General features: G+C 39.7%; 1 protein-coding gene and 1 long non-coding RNA gene across 3 annotated transcripts; both read left to right on the top strand.

Moving 5' to 3' along the window:
- The first annotated feature begins 2,326 nt into the window (after positions 1–2,326).
- Positions 2,327–13,559, top strand: LOC117469631. Of its 2 annotated transcripts, none has more exons than XR_004554608.1 (3): positions 2,327–2,373; positions 11,291–11,410; positions 13,520–13,559. It is a non-coding gene; the product is annotated as an uncharacterized LOC117469631 (long non-coding RNA). The 2 variants fall into 2 exon arrangements; XR_004554609.1 differs by having other exon boundaries at positions 2,344–2,373; positions 11,294–11,410.
- A 515-nt stretch (positions 13,560–14,074) lies between these two features.
- Positions 14,075–17,103, top strand: LOC117469542 (protein NLRC3-like; the record flags this gene model as incomplete). The annotated part of the gene is made up of 3 exons (XM_034113970.1): positions 14,075–15,819; positions 16,283–16,450; positions 17,091–17,103. Coding segments are annotated over 3 exons (1,926 nt in total), but the record flags the coding sequence as incomplete, so codon positions are not given.
- Between the last annotated feature and the right edge of the window lie 221 nt (positions 17,104–17,324).

Raw genomic sequence — 17,324 nt, forward strand, 5'->3', positions numbered from 1 at the left:
CACACTGAACCTGAAGCTGCTCTGCTAGCTGGCGGCTGGGACTGTTTCGTGATGTCTGAAGATGTGTAAACCCATTTTGTTTAACTTTCTATATCTTTCACTCAATGCCTTAGAATCAACTACTTATTTGAAAATAAATGCACATTTTCAAATCATGGCCTTAATTTACAAAATGTCAAGAGACTCAAAATGAAAGAGAAATAAACAAGTAAAGAGAGACACAAGGATGAAACAACTCCAAAACATATAATGGCTACAAAGAGACAATAAACAACAACAGAGACAACAAAATGACTCAGCTAGATGCTAAATGACCACAAAGTGACTTAAAATCAATACAGAGAGTTTCAAAAGTAAAGCAAAAAGAATAAAAGGAGACTCAAAAAGACGACAAAAAAACCCTCAAATGAGAAAATAAATAACAAATGACTTCAGAAAATAAAAAAAGACTAAAAACAACTACTAAAAGTGGCTACTAAAGTCTGTGTATCTTGCCCTTTTCATGTTGTTCTATGTCCTTTGCTGCTGTAACATTTTAAATGTCCCCTCATTGTGGGGCTATTTAAAGACAATATTATCTTATGAAGCTCAGCGTAAGTTCAATCAGGAAGACCAAGCTCTTCATTCAGATTGCACGTCACTTCATTACACTCTCCTCCCTCATTAAGTGATCGGGGGCGTCACTCCCCTAGCTAACCAATCTCTCCTCTCTCCATTCTCACAAGCCTATCATAGCTCCCGCTAATCCCTTTATATCTGCTCTTCCCTCTGTCAGCTGTCATTTCAGGTGACAAAACGCAACCCTCCTCCACCCCTTTCGCCTCCCGTCTCCTACAGGACCAAGCTAAACCTTCTCCCTTCAGTCCGTTCCCACCTACTTATCACCACCACCAGTGTCTAGACCCCGGGGGGTTTCATCGGAGCGGTTCTTCCCCCTCCTGAATGATTATCCTGCAAACTGGGGCCTAATCGCCAAACACCATTTTATTCTCTTGTTATAATTGTGGCAATCATTATTACATTCATATCATGTGTCCCGGTAATAAATATGTATATACATCAACATCTCTCCTGATTGAAATCTTATAGACCGCCCAGGGTCTACAGCCTTGCTTCAGCTCAGTAGACTGCAATTTACACAGCCATGCTTTTGGCTTAATGTAATGTATCTGTATGCAGTTCCCTTATTCATCCTTTTTACATCCATGTTAGATAGCTAGCTAGATTGTTAAAATGTTCACTAATTAATTTAAGGGACATTTATTTCTGTCTCTAGGTTAACTTGTTTGTTTACATGTTAGCTCTGTGGACATTTGTCTGGCCTTCTGGAAGTGAGAGTAACTATAACCTTTTGGCATGTGGTTTAGCATGGAGTTATATTTGATATGCTTCAGTTCTTTGTAGTTCCTCGAGGAGAAATCTACACCAAGAGACACTACAGTTATTTTATGTCCTTATGAGGTTTCAGGACATTTTCATCCTGTCACTAACATCAGAGTGTGAGAGAGGTGGGGCTACAGAGGGTGAACATAAGTACTATTTCCTATAGAGTGGTGCACTGATGATGCATTTGTGTATGCTGACCCAGGAGTTAGCTTCACAAGGGGTCACTTGACAAAAACCAAAAGGGATTTCTCCATGTGATTTGTGATTATTGCAGAAAATAATCTCTTTGTCAAATAAACGTTTCTGATACTCACACGTTTTGATAGCAGGATAATCTCCACAAAATAACACCACTTTATGATTGCAGATCACTATATTTGTCATCCCCCTCCTGTGCAGCGATAACCACGTATCTCCAGATGATTTTGAATGGTTAAGATGAACTAGGATCAAGTATTTATTTATGTGTTGAGGCAGTTCTCCTCTTTAAACTATATGCCTTTAAAAGCCTCTTGGATCAGCTGGAAAATGCATCGTCACAAAGCTGTTTATCTGAAAAACTCACGAAAAGTTGACTTTTTAGAGATTCGTGGTTCTCACAGGACAAAGCTACACACATATATATATCTCATAGAATCTGCAGTGCTGCAGAATAAACAAACCAAAGGAGTTCAACAAATCTAACAGGCATTGATGCAGCAGTAATACTATTCCACTAAATGTTTTATATAACATGGAACAATATACTGCACAGTTACCACTAGAGCACCCAAAACAACCTCACAAGTAAGGTTTTGAATGCAGGATGTTTATTGTTTTTTTTCACTCTGTGAGAGCAACTGAAAATAATCCCTGTTTGTGTTCCTGTCCAGGTGATGAGGCTGGTTATGAAACAAAGGGAGGAGCTGCAGACAGGGAGGGACGTTGAAGGTGAAATTATGCCAGACTCCATTTCACACTTCGACAGAGCAGCAGGAGGAAAACAGGGTGAGTGTTAACAAAAGGCTCTGCTGGATTTTAAAGACATTAATCATTTCATCTGTTATACTGAATGTCAGAAAATAATCTGTAAACAAAAATATATACTTCCTGGAGTCGAAGGGGACATCTTCAAATGTTGTGAACCTTTGTTATTTCCTGCTTCCTCATTCATCAGAGTTATATAACATGTAACAGCACAGTCAGAATGGAGAGCAGCCCGTCTGAAGTCTGACTGATTTGTTTTATTTAAACCAAGTTTATCATTAGGCAAGGCAGGTTCATTTATATAGCACCTTTCAACACAAGGCAATTCAAAGTGCTTTACAAAAGTGAAAGACATTAAGAGCATTAAGAAACATATTATGAAATGGCATTTAAAACATTCATTTAAAAGCAAAGATAATAAAACATGCAGATACTCACCGTCCTCTATTATGCTGGTTTATACCTTTGTTTTCCATGGCAGTGCATGTGCTATGCATATTGTCCTTGAATGTCTGTTTATTTGCAGGCATAGGAGAACAACACTTTTAAAATGTGTACGAACTGGTTTTGCTTTAGGCAAGGCAAGGCAAGGCAAGGCAAGGCAAGGCAAGGCAAGGCAAGGCAAGGCAAGGCAAGGCAAGGCAAGGCAAGGCAAGGCAAGGCAAGGCAAGGCAAGTTTATTTATAGATCACCTTTCAACACAAGGCAATTCAAAGTGCTTTACAAAATGAAAGACATTAAGAAAATAGCATTTAAAAACAGTCATTAAAAAGCAAAGATAATAAAATAAACATTAAAAGACGAAATACATGAATCAAAGTTACAGTGCAGTGTAAGATATGAATAGTTCAATTAAAAGCAGCGGCAAATCGTACTTCACAGCAATACTCCCTTCCATACCAACCCTGCTTTGCCAGGTGCACTTAGAGATGGGATAACTAAGATGTGGCACACCCAGGGAATCAAAACATTTGGGGATCTCTACGAGAATAACTTACTTATGACCTTTGGACAGCTGTGTAATTCCTTCAGCCTCCCAACTACTAATTTCTTCAAATATTTGCAAGTCAGACACTTTTTAAGCACACTTCATGGGGAAAACTCCACTCCCTTAAAGTCTCTCCGAATTGACAATGTTCTAAAAGGAGTTAAACACCCCAGAGGTATACTTTCCTTGACATATAACAGCATTCTGGCCTTCACAGAGGTTAAACCCCTGCATTCTAGGACCAAGTGGGAGCAAGACCTGAGTTGTACCTTTGGAGACTTAAAATGGGAGTCATTATGTGAGGAGGCCCTCACTTTCTCATACAACAGCCGACATGAACTTTTGCACTTTAACATTATTCACAGAACCTACTTTTCACCAGAAAGACTTCATAGGATAAATCAATCAATTTCAGATCTTTTCCCTAGATGTACTACAGAGACAGGTAGCCTAATTCACATGTTCTGGGATTGTAATAAATTAAAGCACTACTGGGGGTCAATATGGGAGATTCTTAAAGAGATTTCTGGGTATGAGATTCCTTGTACACCTAAATGTCGCCCTGTTAGGCGACATTTCTGACATCCCTTCACACAAAAGGAATAAGGTGCGCCTAATCAAACTGGCCATGATTGCTGGCAACAAATGTATTGCTCTATTATGGAAGAGTGCAGAACCCCCCCCCCCCCCCATATCCATGTGGCTCAAAGAAATCTCCTCCTACATGATGTGAGAACAAATTATGTTTAATCTTAAAAGAAAGCCACATCTCTTTGATAAGTGCTGGTCTGGCTTTAGGAATGATATAGAAAACATCCAACAACCTATTGTAGGCTGAAGAAATGCTATGACAAATACACATGCATTTGCTGAAGCAAGTACAGTTGAATCTTACTTTCTCCTTTTTTGATGATTACTGCACAGTGTGGCCCTGTCTGGAGGTAGGGGTGGGTGGGACTGGTCTTAGGGGTTTTCTGTTTCTGTTTTGTCATGTCATTGTGTATTTTGGTTTATTTTTGTCAATGCTATTACTGTAATGGTCTTTTTATGTTATTATCATAATTGTTTTGTCATCTTTTTTGTATTTCTTTTTTATATAGCACCTGTAATTGTACTCTGTATTTCTCCTGTTATTGTGTTATGTGGGAAAAACCAATAAATAGTGTTAAAATGTTTTTAAAAAAAGCAGCGGCAAGAAGAAAGGTCTTCAGCCTGTCAATCCAAAATCCTAGGTATTTATAAGATTTAATTATTTCGATGTGTGTACTTTTGCCATCTCTGTCTGCAGCTCAGGGAAAGATCAGGTGTTTGATGTGGTTCAAGAGACTCAAAACGAAAGAAACATAAACAAGTAAATGGCATTTAAAAACACTAATTTAAAAGCAAAGATAATAAAACATGCAGATACTCACTGTCCTCTGTTATGCTGGTTTATACGTTTGTTTTCCATGGCAGTGCATGTGCTATGTATATTGTCCTTGAATGTCTGTTTATTTGCAGGCATAGGAGAACAACACTTTAAAAATGTGTACGAACTGGTTTTGCTTTAGGCAAGGCAAGGCAAGTTTATTTATAGATCACCTTTCAACACAAGGCAATTCAAAGTGCTTTACAAAAATGAAAGACATTAAGAAAATAGCATTTAAAAACAGTCATTAAAAAGCAAAGATAATAAAACAAACATTAAAAGACGAAATACATGAATCAAAGTTACAGTGCAGTGTAAGATATGAATAGTTCAATTAAAAGCAGCGGCAAATCGTACTTCACAGCAATACTCCCTTCCATACCAACCCTGCTTTGCCAGGTGCACTTAGAGATGGGATAACTAAGATGTGGCACACCCAGGGAATCAAAACATTTGGGGATCTCTACGAGAATAACTTACTTATGACCTTTGGACAGCTGTGTAATTCCTTCAGCCTCCCAACTACTAATTTCTTCAAATATTTGCAAGTCAGACACTTTTTAAGCACACTTCATGGGGAAAACTCCACTCCCTTAAAGTCTCTCCGAATTGACAATGTTCTAAAAGGAGTTAAACACCCCAGAGGTATACTTTCCTTGACATATAACAGCATTCTGGCCTTCACAGAGGTTAAACCCCTGAATTCTAGGACCAAGTGGGAGCAAGACCTGAGTTGTACCTTTGGAGACTTAAAATGGGAGTCATTATGTGAGGAGGCCCTCACTTTCTCATACAACAGCCGACATAAACTTTTGCACTTTAACATTATTCACAGAACCTACTTTTCACCAGAAAGACTTCATAGGATAAATCAATCAATTTCAGATCTTTGCCCTAGATGTACTACAGACACAGGTAGCCTAATTCACATGTTCTGGGATTGTAATAAATTAAAGCACTACTGGGGGTCAATATGGGAGATTCTTAAAGAGATTTCTGGGTATGAGATTCCTTGTACACCTAAATGTCGCCCTGTTAGGTGACATTTCTGACATCCCTTCACACAAAAGGAATAAGGTGCGCCTAATCAAACTGGCCATGATTGCTGGCAACAAATGTATTGCTCTATTATGGAAGAGTGCAGAACCCCCCCCCCCCATATCCATGTGGCTCAAAGAAATCTCCTCCTACATGATGTGAGAACAAATTATGTTTAATCTTAAAAGAAAGCCACATCTCTTTGATAAGTGCTGGTCTGGCTTTAGGAATGATATAGAAAACATCCAACAACCTATTGTAGGCTGAAGAAATGCTATGACAAATACACATGCATTTGCTGAAGCAAGTATAGTTGAATCTTACTTTCTCCTTTTTTGACAATTACTGCACAGTGTGGCCCTGTCTGGAGGTAGGGGTGGGTGGGACTGGTCTTAGGGGTTTTCTGTTTCTGTTTTGTCATGTCATTGTGTATTTTGGTTTATTTTTGTCAATGCTATTACTGTAATGGTCTTTTTATGTTATTATTATCATTATTGTTTTGTCATCTTTTTTGTATTTCTTTTTTAAATAGCACCTGTAATTGTACTCTTTATTTTCTCCTGTTATTGTGTTATGTGTGGGAAAAACCAATAAATAGTGTTAAAATGTTTTTTTAAAAAGCAGCGGCAAGAAGAAAGGTCTTCAGCCTGGATTTAAAAGTAGTCAGAGTTGCAGCGGACCGGCAGGTTTCTGGGAGTTTGTTCCAGATGTTTGGAGCATAATAACTGAACTTCTCCAGGTTTAGTTCTGACTCTGGGGACAGGAAGCTGACCAGTCCCTGAAGACCTGAGAGTTCTGGATAATTCATAATTTAGCAGGAGGTCAGAAATGTATTTTGGGCCTAAACCATTCAGTGCTTTATAAACCAGCAGCAGTATTTTGAAATCTATTCTTTGACAGACAGGAAGCCAGTGTAAAGACTTCAGAACAAGACTGATCCACTTTCTTAGTGTCAGTGAGGAACCAGTGTAAAGACTTCAGAACAGGACTGATGTGATCCACTTTCTTAATGTCAGTGAGGAACCAGTGTAAAGACTTCAGAACAGGACTGATGTGATCCACTTTCTTAATGTCAGTGAGGAACCAGTGTAAAGACTTCAGAACTGGAGTGATGTGATCCACTCTCTTAGTGTCAGTGAGGAACCAGTGTAAAGACTTCAGAACTGGACTGATCCACTTTCTTAGTGTCAGTGAGAACTCGAGCAGCCGCGTTCTGAATGAGCTGCAGCTTTCTAATAGATGTTTTAGTGAGACCTGTGAAGACACCATTACAGTAGTCCAGTCTACTGAAGATAAAAGCATGGAGGAGTGATACAGAACGTCTAAATGATCGAGAGCTCCTTTACACGCCGAGCGGTAGATGGTATCGCCGTAGTCGAACAGAGGAAGGACAGTCATCTGGACCAGAGAGGGTTTAGCAGATGAAGTGAATGAGGAGCGATTCCTATATAGAAAGCTGAGTCTAGCTTTAACCTTTGTCTGAATTTTGGAGAGATGTTCTGAGAATGACAGATTTCTGTCAATCCAAAATCCTAGGTATTTATAAGATTTAATTATTTCGATGTGTGTACTTTTGCCATCTCTGTCTGCAGCTCAGGGAAAGATCAGGTGTTTGATGTGGTTCAAGAGACTCAAAATGAAAGAAACATAAACAAGTAAATGGCATTTAAAAACACTCATTTAAAAGCAAAGATAATAAAACATGCAGATACTCACCGTCCTCTGTTATGCTGGTTTATACGTTTGTTTTCCATGGCAGTGCATGTGCTATGCATATTGTCCTTGAATGTCTGTTTATTTGCAGGCATAGGAGAACAACACTTTAAAAATGTGTACGAACTGGTTTTGCTTTAGGCAAGGCAAGGCAAGTTTATTTATAGATCACCTTTCAACACAAGGCAATTCAAAGTGCTTTACAAAAATGAAAGACATTAAGAAAATGGCATTTAAAAACAGTCATTAAAAAGCAAAGATAATAAAACAAACATTAAAAGACGAAATACATGAATCAAAGTTACAGTGCAGTGTAAGATATGAATAGTTCAATTAAAAGCAGCGGCAAATCGTACTTCACAGCAATACTCCCTTCCATACCAACCCTGCTTTGCCAGGTGCACTTAGAGATGGGATAACTAAGATGTGGCACACCCAGGGAATCAAAACATTTGGAGATCTCTACGAGAATAACTTACTTATGACCTTTGGACAGCTGTGTAATTCCTTCAGCCTCCCAATTACTAATTTCTTCAAATATTTGCAAGTCAGACACTTTTTAAGCACACTTCATGGGGAAAACTCCACTCCCTTAAAGTCTCTCCGAATTGACAATGTTCTAAAAGGAGTTAAACACCCCAGAGGTATACTTTCCTTGACATATAACAGCATTCTGGCCTTCACAGAGGTTAAACCCCTGAATTCTAGGACCAAGTGGGAGCAAGACCTGAGTTGTACCTTTGGAGACTTAAAATGGGAGTCATTATGTGAGGAGGCCCTCACTTTCTCATACAACAGCCGACATAACTTTTGCACTTTAATATTATTCACAGAACCTACTTTTCACCAGAAAGACTTCATAGGATAAATCAATCAATTTCAGATCTTTGCCCTAGATGTACTACAGACACAGGTAGCCTAATTCACATGTTCTGGGATTGTAATAAATTAAAGCACTACTGGGGGTCAATATGGGAGATTCTTAAAGAGATTTCTGGGTATGAGATTCCTTGTACACCTAAATGTCGCCCTGTTAGGTGACATTTCTGACATCCCTTCACACAAAAGGAATAAGGTGCGCCTAATCAAACTGGCCATGATTGCTGGCAACAAATGTATTGCTCTATTATGGAAGAGTGCAGAACCCCCCCCCCCCCCATATCCATGTGGCTCAAAGAAATCTCCTCCTACATGATGTGAGAACAAATTATGTTTAATCTTAAAAGAAAGCCACATCTCTTTGATAAGTGCTGGTCTGGCTTTAGGAATGATATAGAAAACATCCAACAACCTATTGTAGGCTGAAGAAATGCTATGACAAATACACATGCATTTGCTGAAGCAAGTATAGTTGAATCTTACTTTCTCCTTTTTTGACAATTACTGCACAGTGTGGCCCTGTCTGGAGGTAGGGGTGGGTGGGACTGGTCTTAGGGGTTTTCTGTTTCTGTTTTGTCATGTCATTGTGTATTTTGGTTTATTTTTGTCAATGCTATTACTGTAATGGTCTTTTTATGTTATTATTATCATTATTGTTTTGTCATCTTTTTTGTATTTCTTTTTTAAATAGCACCTGTAATTGTACTCTTTATTTTCTCCTGTTATTGTGTTATGTGTGGGAAAAACCAATAAATAGTGTTAAAATGTTTTTTTTAAAAAGCAGCGGCAAGAAGAAAGGTCTTCAGCCTGGATTTAAAAGTAGTCAGAGTTGCAGCGGACCGGCAGGTTTCTGGGAGTTTGTTCCAGATGTTTGGAGCATAATAACTGAACTTCTCCAGGTTTAGTTCTGACTCTGGGGACAGGAAGCTGACCAGTCCCTGAAGACCTGAGAGTTCTGGATAATTCATAATTTAGCAGGAGGTCAGAAATGTATTTTGGGCCTAAACCATTCAGTGCTTTATAAACCAGCAGCAGTATTTTGAAATCTATTCTTTGACAGACAGGAAGCCAGTGTAAAGACTTCAGAACAAGACTGATCCACTCTCTTAGTGTTAGTGAGGAACCAGTGTAAAGACTTCAGAACAAGACTGATCCACTTTCTTAGTGTCAGTGAGGAACCAGTGTAAAGACTTCAGAACAAGACTGATCCACTTTCTTAGTGTCAGTGAGGAACCAGTGTAAAGACTTCAGAACTGGAGTGATCCACTCTCTTAGTGTCAGTGAGGAACCAGTGTAAAGACTTCAGAACAGGAGTGATCCACTCTCTTAGTGTCAGTGAGGAACCAGTGTAAAGACTTCAGAACTGGACTGATGTGATCCACTTTCTTAGTGTCAGTGAGGACTCGAGCAGCAGCGTTCTGAATGAGCTGCAGCTTTCTAATAGATGTTTTAGTGAGACCTGTGAAGACACCATTACAGTAGTCCAGTCTCCTGAAGATAAAAGCATGGAGGAGTGATACAGAACGTCTAAATGATCGAGAGCTCCTTTACACGCCGAGCGGTAGATGGTATCGCCGTAGTCGAACAGAGGAAGGACAGTCATCTGGACCAGAGAGGGTTTAGCAGATGAAGTGAATGAGGAGCGATTCCTATATAGAAAGCTGAGTCTAGCTTTAACCTTGGTCTGAATTTTGGAGAGATGTTCTGAGAATGACAGATTACTGTCAATCCAAAATCCTAGGTATTTATAAGATTTAATTATTTCGATGTGTGTACTTTTGCCATCTCTGCCTGCAGCTCAGGGAAAGATCAGGTGTTTGATGTGGTTCAAGAGACTCAAAATGAAAGAAAAATAAACAAGTAAATGGCATTTAAAAACACTCATTTAAAAGCAAAGATAATAAAACATGCAGATACTCACCGTCCTCTGTTATGCTGGTTTATACGTTTGTTTTCCATGGCAGTGCATGTGCTATGTATATTGTCCTTGAATGTCTGTTTATTTGCAGGCATAGGAGAACAACACTTTAAAAATCTGTACGAACTGGTTTTGCTTTAGGCAAGGCAAGGCAAGTTTATTTATAGATCACCTTTCAACACAAGGCAATTCAAAGTGCTTTACAAAAATGAAAGACATTAAGAAAATGGCATTTAAAAACAGTCATTAAAAAGCAACGATAATAAAATAAACATTAAAAGACGAAATACATGAATCAAAGTTACAGTGCAGTGTAAGATATGAATAGTTCAATTAAAAGCAGCGGCAAATCGTACTTCACAGCAATACTCCCTTCCATACCAACCCTGCTTTGCCAGGTGCACTTAGAGATGGGATAACTAAGATGTGGCACACCCAGGGAATCAAAACATTTGGGGATCTCTACGAGAATAACTTACTTATGACCTTTGGACAGCTGTGTAATTCCTTCAGCCTCCCAACTACTAATTTCTTCAAATATTTGCAAGTCAGACACTTTTTAAGCACACTTCATGGGGAAAACTCCACTCCCTTAAAGTCTCTCCGAATTGACAATGTTCTAAAAGGAGTTAAACCAAATCCTGCTGTGACATTATTCTTTTATCCTAGATATATTCTTAAGGTGATAGTAGGCTGATTTAGTAACTGTTTTAATGTGACTGTTGAAACTCAGGTCAGAGTCCATGACTACACCTATAGATTTATTTCTGGCTTAATCTGTTGTTTTGAACATTGCAGACTGAAGCTCAGCGCTGACTTTATTATTAGGTTTGTTAGATTGACATCATGTAAGTCTGTTATTATAATGTGTATGTGTGTGTGTGTGTGTGTGTGTGTGTGTGTGTGTGTGTGTGTGTGTGTGTGTGTGTGTGTGTGTGTGTGTGTGTGTGTGTGTGTGTGTGTGTGTGTGTGTGTGTGTGTGTGTTCGTTCCAGCAGTGTTACTGGTTGATCTCTCAGACTGGAGAAGATGAGTGATTGTCTGTCTCTGAAGAGTGACCGGTCTGAAGAGGAACTTCCAGACTTCAGTGATGAACCTGGACCCTCAGACAGGAAGTAAGAGTTTGTTCCTGTTTCTACTGTAACCTGACCTGAAGAGCATTCAGGTTTTATATAATCTGATAATCTAAACTGTTGTTTTATTATTACATGAGCGCAGTAGAGTACATAAACTCTGTAGAGCAGGGGTGTCAAACTCAAGGCCCGGGGGCCAAATCTGGCCCGTGACTTCATTTTCTGTGGCCCCACAAGAGCTTGCAAAGAATATCATATGTTTATTATACGGTTACATGGTGATTTACAGAAGCACGTTGCCCATAAACTACATGTCCCACAATGCATCTCAAATTAGACTTTCTTCTCAGAATTTGATTCTTTTTTTTAAATGTTAGTTTTTTTTTTAAATGTCACTTCTGTTTTTTGACTTTTTTTCCAGCTTTTCTTTTGAAATCATTTTGTGACATTCTCACTGAAGAGACTTGCAATTATTTGCCCCAGACTTCTGATTTCAGACGTAGTAAATTATGAAGTTATTACCCTATCTGATAATAATCCAATGCAGAGGCAATAATGTAATATAATACATTATTTTATATATATATTTATATATAAGTTACAACCGGCCCTTTGAGTGTGGTATAATGCTGATGTGGCCCACGATTAAATTGAGTTTGACCCCCCTGCTGTAGAGTGTATTACAGAAATGCAGTAGATTAGAGTAAAGATTTGCAGTAAAGTACAAACAGAAACTCAGTAGAGAACAAAGTAAACTTCTCTAGTAAAATAATTATCTCACTCGACATGTAGAACTTTGTGTTGAGCAAATCAAATACAAACATGTAAAACTTCACAAATGAATTATAATAACAACTCATCAATAAACGCAGTAAAGTACAGTAACAAGGCCAAAGAGGAGAGTTAACAATAATTTAGGATATTTCAATATGCTATGTATCCGTTTCATGAAATGTTTTTAAAATGACAATAATATTTGAAACAATATAAATCTTCCAACAAATGAGTTGACTACCTCAGCATCTTTTTTAGACGTATTTCAAGATGTTTATTAATAATAGTAATAACCTGGTGAGCTGGTTGTGTTTAGCATTAGCAGATGTAACTGATTACATATAGAGTCAATACAAAGACACACATTTGTACCTGGCAACACGAATGAAATGAAGAAGTGAAATTCATATCCCCTGTGTATCAAATACACAACTGGAAAAGTTATAACTTGAGTGTAAAGTTTGTGACGCTCTGTTACAAAAACCTGTCAGTGTTGAGATCCTGCTCCTGTGGTCTCTGACATACTGAGATGAATCAGAAAAGGGAACATCAGCACCCAGAGCTCTACAGCACCTCATATTAAATCAGGGTTATTCATGTACCTGTATAAACCAGAGACTGTCTGTGGTACTAACAATATAATAGCTGCTGTTCTTATGACTGGATGCAGTTATTTTGAGTGTTGATGGAGCAGCTACAATGTTAGCCTAGCTTCAATCAATCCATCTCCATTCAGAAAACAAACATTTTCAAGTGTTTTGCTTGTTGTGTTGCAGACAGACCTGACAAAGCATCAACTCAGGCTTTTTACAAATCACTATTATTACGTTGTTATTTCGGCATCCTTTACATATGTTTAATGAAATTAATTCACAGTAAATTCAATGTAAATTGGGTTCATAGTGCTGTAGTGTAGATTAACACCCATATAACACCCCCACACACTCAGACACTCAAATCCAAATCCAGCACCAGACACTTTTTTACGATGCTATGGAAAATCTTACACTAATTTCCCAAAGATATGGAAGTGACTGTTATTTTGTATATATTTATTGTTGTGTTTTTTTATCTTAATGTGTGCACATGTATAAATGTGTCTGTTGATTGTGTATATATAGGATATACATATTTTTATACATATTTGTATTTTTATATTCGGGATTGTGGGAAACGGTATTTTGATCTCTGTCTGTACACACAAACTGAAAGATTGACAAAAACGTTGACTTTGACTTTTGACTTTAATTCAGCTGATGTTATTAACCCAGACACAAAGCTGTGTGGTTTACTAATGATATGCCACCTTGTTCTACCATTGGTTAGAATCAGCTCCACTAATGTAAAGTGCTATAAAGGATGTGTTCATCTCCACAGAGGGAAGAGGAATAGACGTGTTCCTGTGGAGGAGCAGTTGTCCAGCTGTGCTCTGTGTCAGGACGTCCTGAAGGATCCAGTCTCTACCAGCTGTGGACACTGGTTCTGCAGACAGTGCATCACCTCATACTGGGAGCAGAGACCTCCATCAGGAGACCCCTCCTGTCCCCAGTGTGGGAAAGATCCAGAACCAGAGCTGGACTGCAGACAGCCAGTCAGACCAGCTCTGTACGAGGTAAGAGGCCGAACACATGCAGCATCTTTACCTGGTCGCTCAGGAAAACATTAGCCCTGCACAAATATAACATTTACGTAAGATAGTCAAGATATCTGCCAGCTAGTATTTGTTGGTTCTTTCTGGATTCTTCATGTCCAGGATTTGTATGTGTATTTTGTTTAGTGTCGTGTTGTAAAGTGTGAACATTAGGTTTTATAAAAATCATGAAATTTTTAATTTTTTATTTAATCATCAGATTCTTAAAAGCATTTTCTTATTCTCACATGTGTTCTTCTCTTTCAGCAGATAGTGGTCTGCAGGAGGTTTTAGATGAACATAAGCTCAGTCTGAGGAGGACATATGAACGTGTGACTGAAGGAACTGATCAAAGTGAAACCCTCCTCAACAGGATCTTCACTGAGCTCTACATCACACAAGGCCAGAGTGAAGAGGTTAATACCCAACATGAGGTGAGGCAGCTGGAGACAGCTTACAAGAAGAAGCCCCTCCATGACACTCCAATCAAGTGCCAGGACATCTTTAAAGCCTTACCTGACCATCAGACACCCATCAGAGTGGTCCTGACCAACGGAGTCTCTGGAGTTGGAAAAACCTTCTCAGTGCAGAAGTTCACTCTGGACTGGGCCGAGGGTTTGGAAAACCAAGATGTCAGTCTGGTGATCCCGCTCTCCTTCAGGGAGCTGAACCTGATCAAAGGTGAGCAGTACAGTCTTCTCAGGCTGCTCCATGTTTTCCATCCGACCTTACAGAAGGTCACAGCAGAGCAGCTGGCTGTCTGTAAAGTGCTGCTCATCTTTGACGGCCTGGATGAAAGCAGACTTTCTCTGGACTTCAGAAACAATGAGGTTGTGTCTGACGTCTCACAGAAGTCCTCAGTCGACGTGCTGCTGACAAACTTCATCAGGGGGAAGCTGCTTCCCTCGGCTCTCGTCTGGATAACTTCCAGACCTGCAGCGGCCAATCAGATCCCTCCTGAGTGTGTGGACAGGGTAACAGAAGTACGAGGCTTCACTGACGCCCAGAAGGAGGAGTACTTCAGGAGGAGATCGAGTGATGAAGACCTGTCCAGCAGAATCATCTCTCACATCAAGAGCTCCAGGAGCCTCCACATCATGTGTCTGATCCCAGTCTTCTGCTGGATCACTGCTGCAGTTCTGGACCACATGTTGACTACAGACCAGAGAGGAGAGCTGCCCCAGACCCTCACTGACATGTACTCACACTTCCTGCTGGTCCAGACCAAGAGGAAGAAGCAGAAGTATGAAGAGGGACATGAGACGAGACAACAGCAGCTGACGAAGGCTGACAGGGAGCTTCTTCTGAAGCTGGGGAGGCTGGCGTTTGAACATCTGGAGAAAGGAAACCTCATGTTCTACCAAGAAGACCTGCAGCGCTGTGGTCTTGGTGTCACCGAGGCCTTGGTGCACTCAGGAGTTTGTACAGAGATCTTCAAAAGAGAGAGAGTGATATTCCAGAAAACAGTCTACTGCTTTGTTCATCTGAGCATTCAGGAGTTTCTGGCTGCAGTCTACATGTTCCACTGTTACACCAACAGAGACACAGAGGTACTGAAGGACTTCCTGAAGAGAGGTCAGGATTACCCATCTCTAGATGTCTTCCTGAAGAGAGCCATGAAGAAATCACTCAAAAGTGAAAATGGCCACCTGGACCTGTTGGTCCGATTTCTCCACGGCCTCTCTCTGGAGTCCAACCAGCGACTCTTAGGAGGCCTGCTGGGTCGCACAGACAACAGACCAGAAACCATCCAGAGAGCCATCAACAACCTGAAGGAGATGAGAAGTGGATCCTCTCCTGAAAGGAGCATCAACATCTTCCACTGTCTGACAGAGATGAAGGACCACTCAGTACATCAGGAGATCACAGAGTTCCTGAAGTCAAAGAACAAATCACAGAAACTCTCTGAGATCCACTGCTCTGCTCTGGCCATCATGCTGCAGATGTCAGAGGAGGTTCTGGAGGAGTTGGACCTGAGGAAGTACAACACATCAGAGGAGGGACGACGGAGACTGATTCCAGCTGTGAGGAGCTGCAGGAAGGCTGTGTAAGTCCAGATGTGATTAACTTTATAAATACCTGTAGATCAGAAGTTTGTTTCTTCTAATAAACACTATAAAATGTTTGATGTTTTAAATACTTTGAGAGAGAAATTAAATGATCCTAGTTATTCTATTTATTTATAATAATGTGACATTTTAAAGTGTTTTCTTCTCCTCATATTCCTTTGTGTGATGGAGGCGACATGCCAAACAAATGAAGTGATCACAACATACAGCAGTATTTACAGTTATCAGTGAATGCAGTTAGGTTATTAATATATCATTGCAGTTTCTTCAATATTAAATCAGATCCGTTTTTACCACAATGCTTAAGAGTTTAAAATAAGATCTATTATTAAATTAAATTAACATGATATGTTAAAAGTTGTTCCATCAAATTCAGTAAGTTAATAACATGTTTCCTCTGTTTTTATACTAACACAAGTTGTAATGTATGTGTTATTATAGACTTACTATCTGTAGACTCTCAGAGACTGACTGTGAAGTCGTGGCCTCAGCTCTGATGTCTGACCCCTCTCATCTGAGATATCTGGACCTGAGTGGCAACTATCTGCAGGATTCAGGAGTGGAGCTGCTGAGTTCTGGACTAAAGAGTCCAAACTGCAGACTGGAGACTCTCGGGTCAGTTCACTGACTGCAGTTCATACAGATCTGTTTGTGTTTATGATTTTCTGAATTTGCCCGAAGACATTTTAATTCTTTTATTTGTTTCTGTATTTCCAAATGGAAATGGAATCCAAACTTTAAGAACAACAAAGATCAGAGAAGGTGAATGTGTGAGGGAGAATGTTTGAGCTTCCACAGACTCACTCTGTGCTCCATGAGTCAGTGCAGATGCTGTCAGTACTGATGAGCTGTGAGGGAGATGAAGGAGTTGTTAAACATCTGATGAGAGAAACTGCTGCAGAGAGTTCCAGATTATCAATGGACTGTTTCTACATCATCTCTGACATTAAAACATTCTTCAGCTCTGATCAGATTATTAAACCTGGAGTTATTTCAAACAGGAACATTGTTTTATAAAGTTACATCATGTTTTCTTTATGTAGACTGAAGAGCTGCAGTTTGTCAGAGATCAGCTGTTCTGCTCTGGTCTCAGCTCTGAAGTCCAACATCCATCTGAGATATCTGGACCTGAGAGACAACGATCTGCAGGATTCAGGAGTGGAGCTGCTGAGTGATCTTCTGGAGAGTCCAGACTGCAGACTGCAGACTCTCAGGTCAGTTCTCCATCTTCAACTTCTGTGCTGAGCAGTGGCGAGCCGTGAGCTTTATACCTAGGCCCTCTGACCCCCACCCCTTCCCTCGAAAAAAAGAAAAAAAAAGAGTTATTACGTCACAGCGTATACTTCAGCGGAATATCAAAACAACGGCCCAGGGTGCAAAACGCATCAATGACAGCGACCCTCTACCACACAAAACAACACCTGTGAACCCAATTTGTGTTCTTTGACATTGAAAATGATATTGCATTGTGTTTGTTACTTTC

The sequence above is a fragment of the Trematomus bernacchii genome, unplaced genomic scaffold (genome assembly GCF_902827165.1).
Source record: "Trematomus bernacchii unplaced genomic scaffold, fTreBer1.1, whole genome shotgun sequence".
Classification (NCBI taxonomy): domain Eukaryota; kingdom Metazoa; phylum Chordata; class Actinopteri; order Perciformes; family Nototheniidae; genus Trematomus; species Trematomus bernacchii.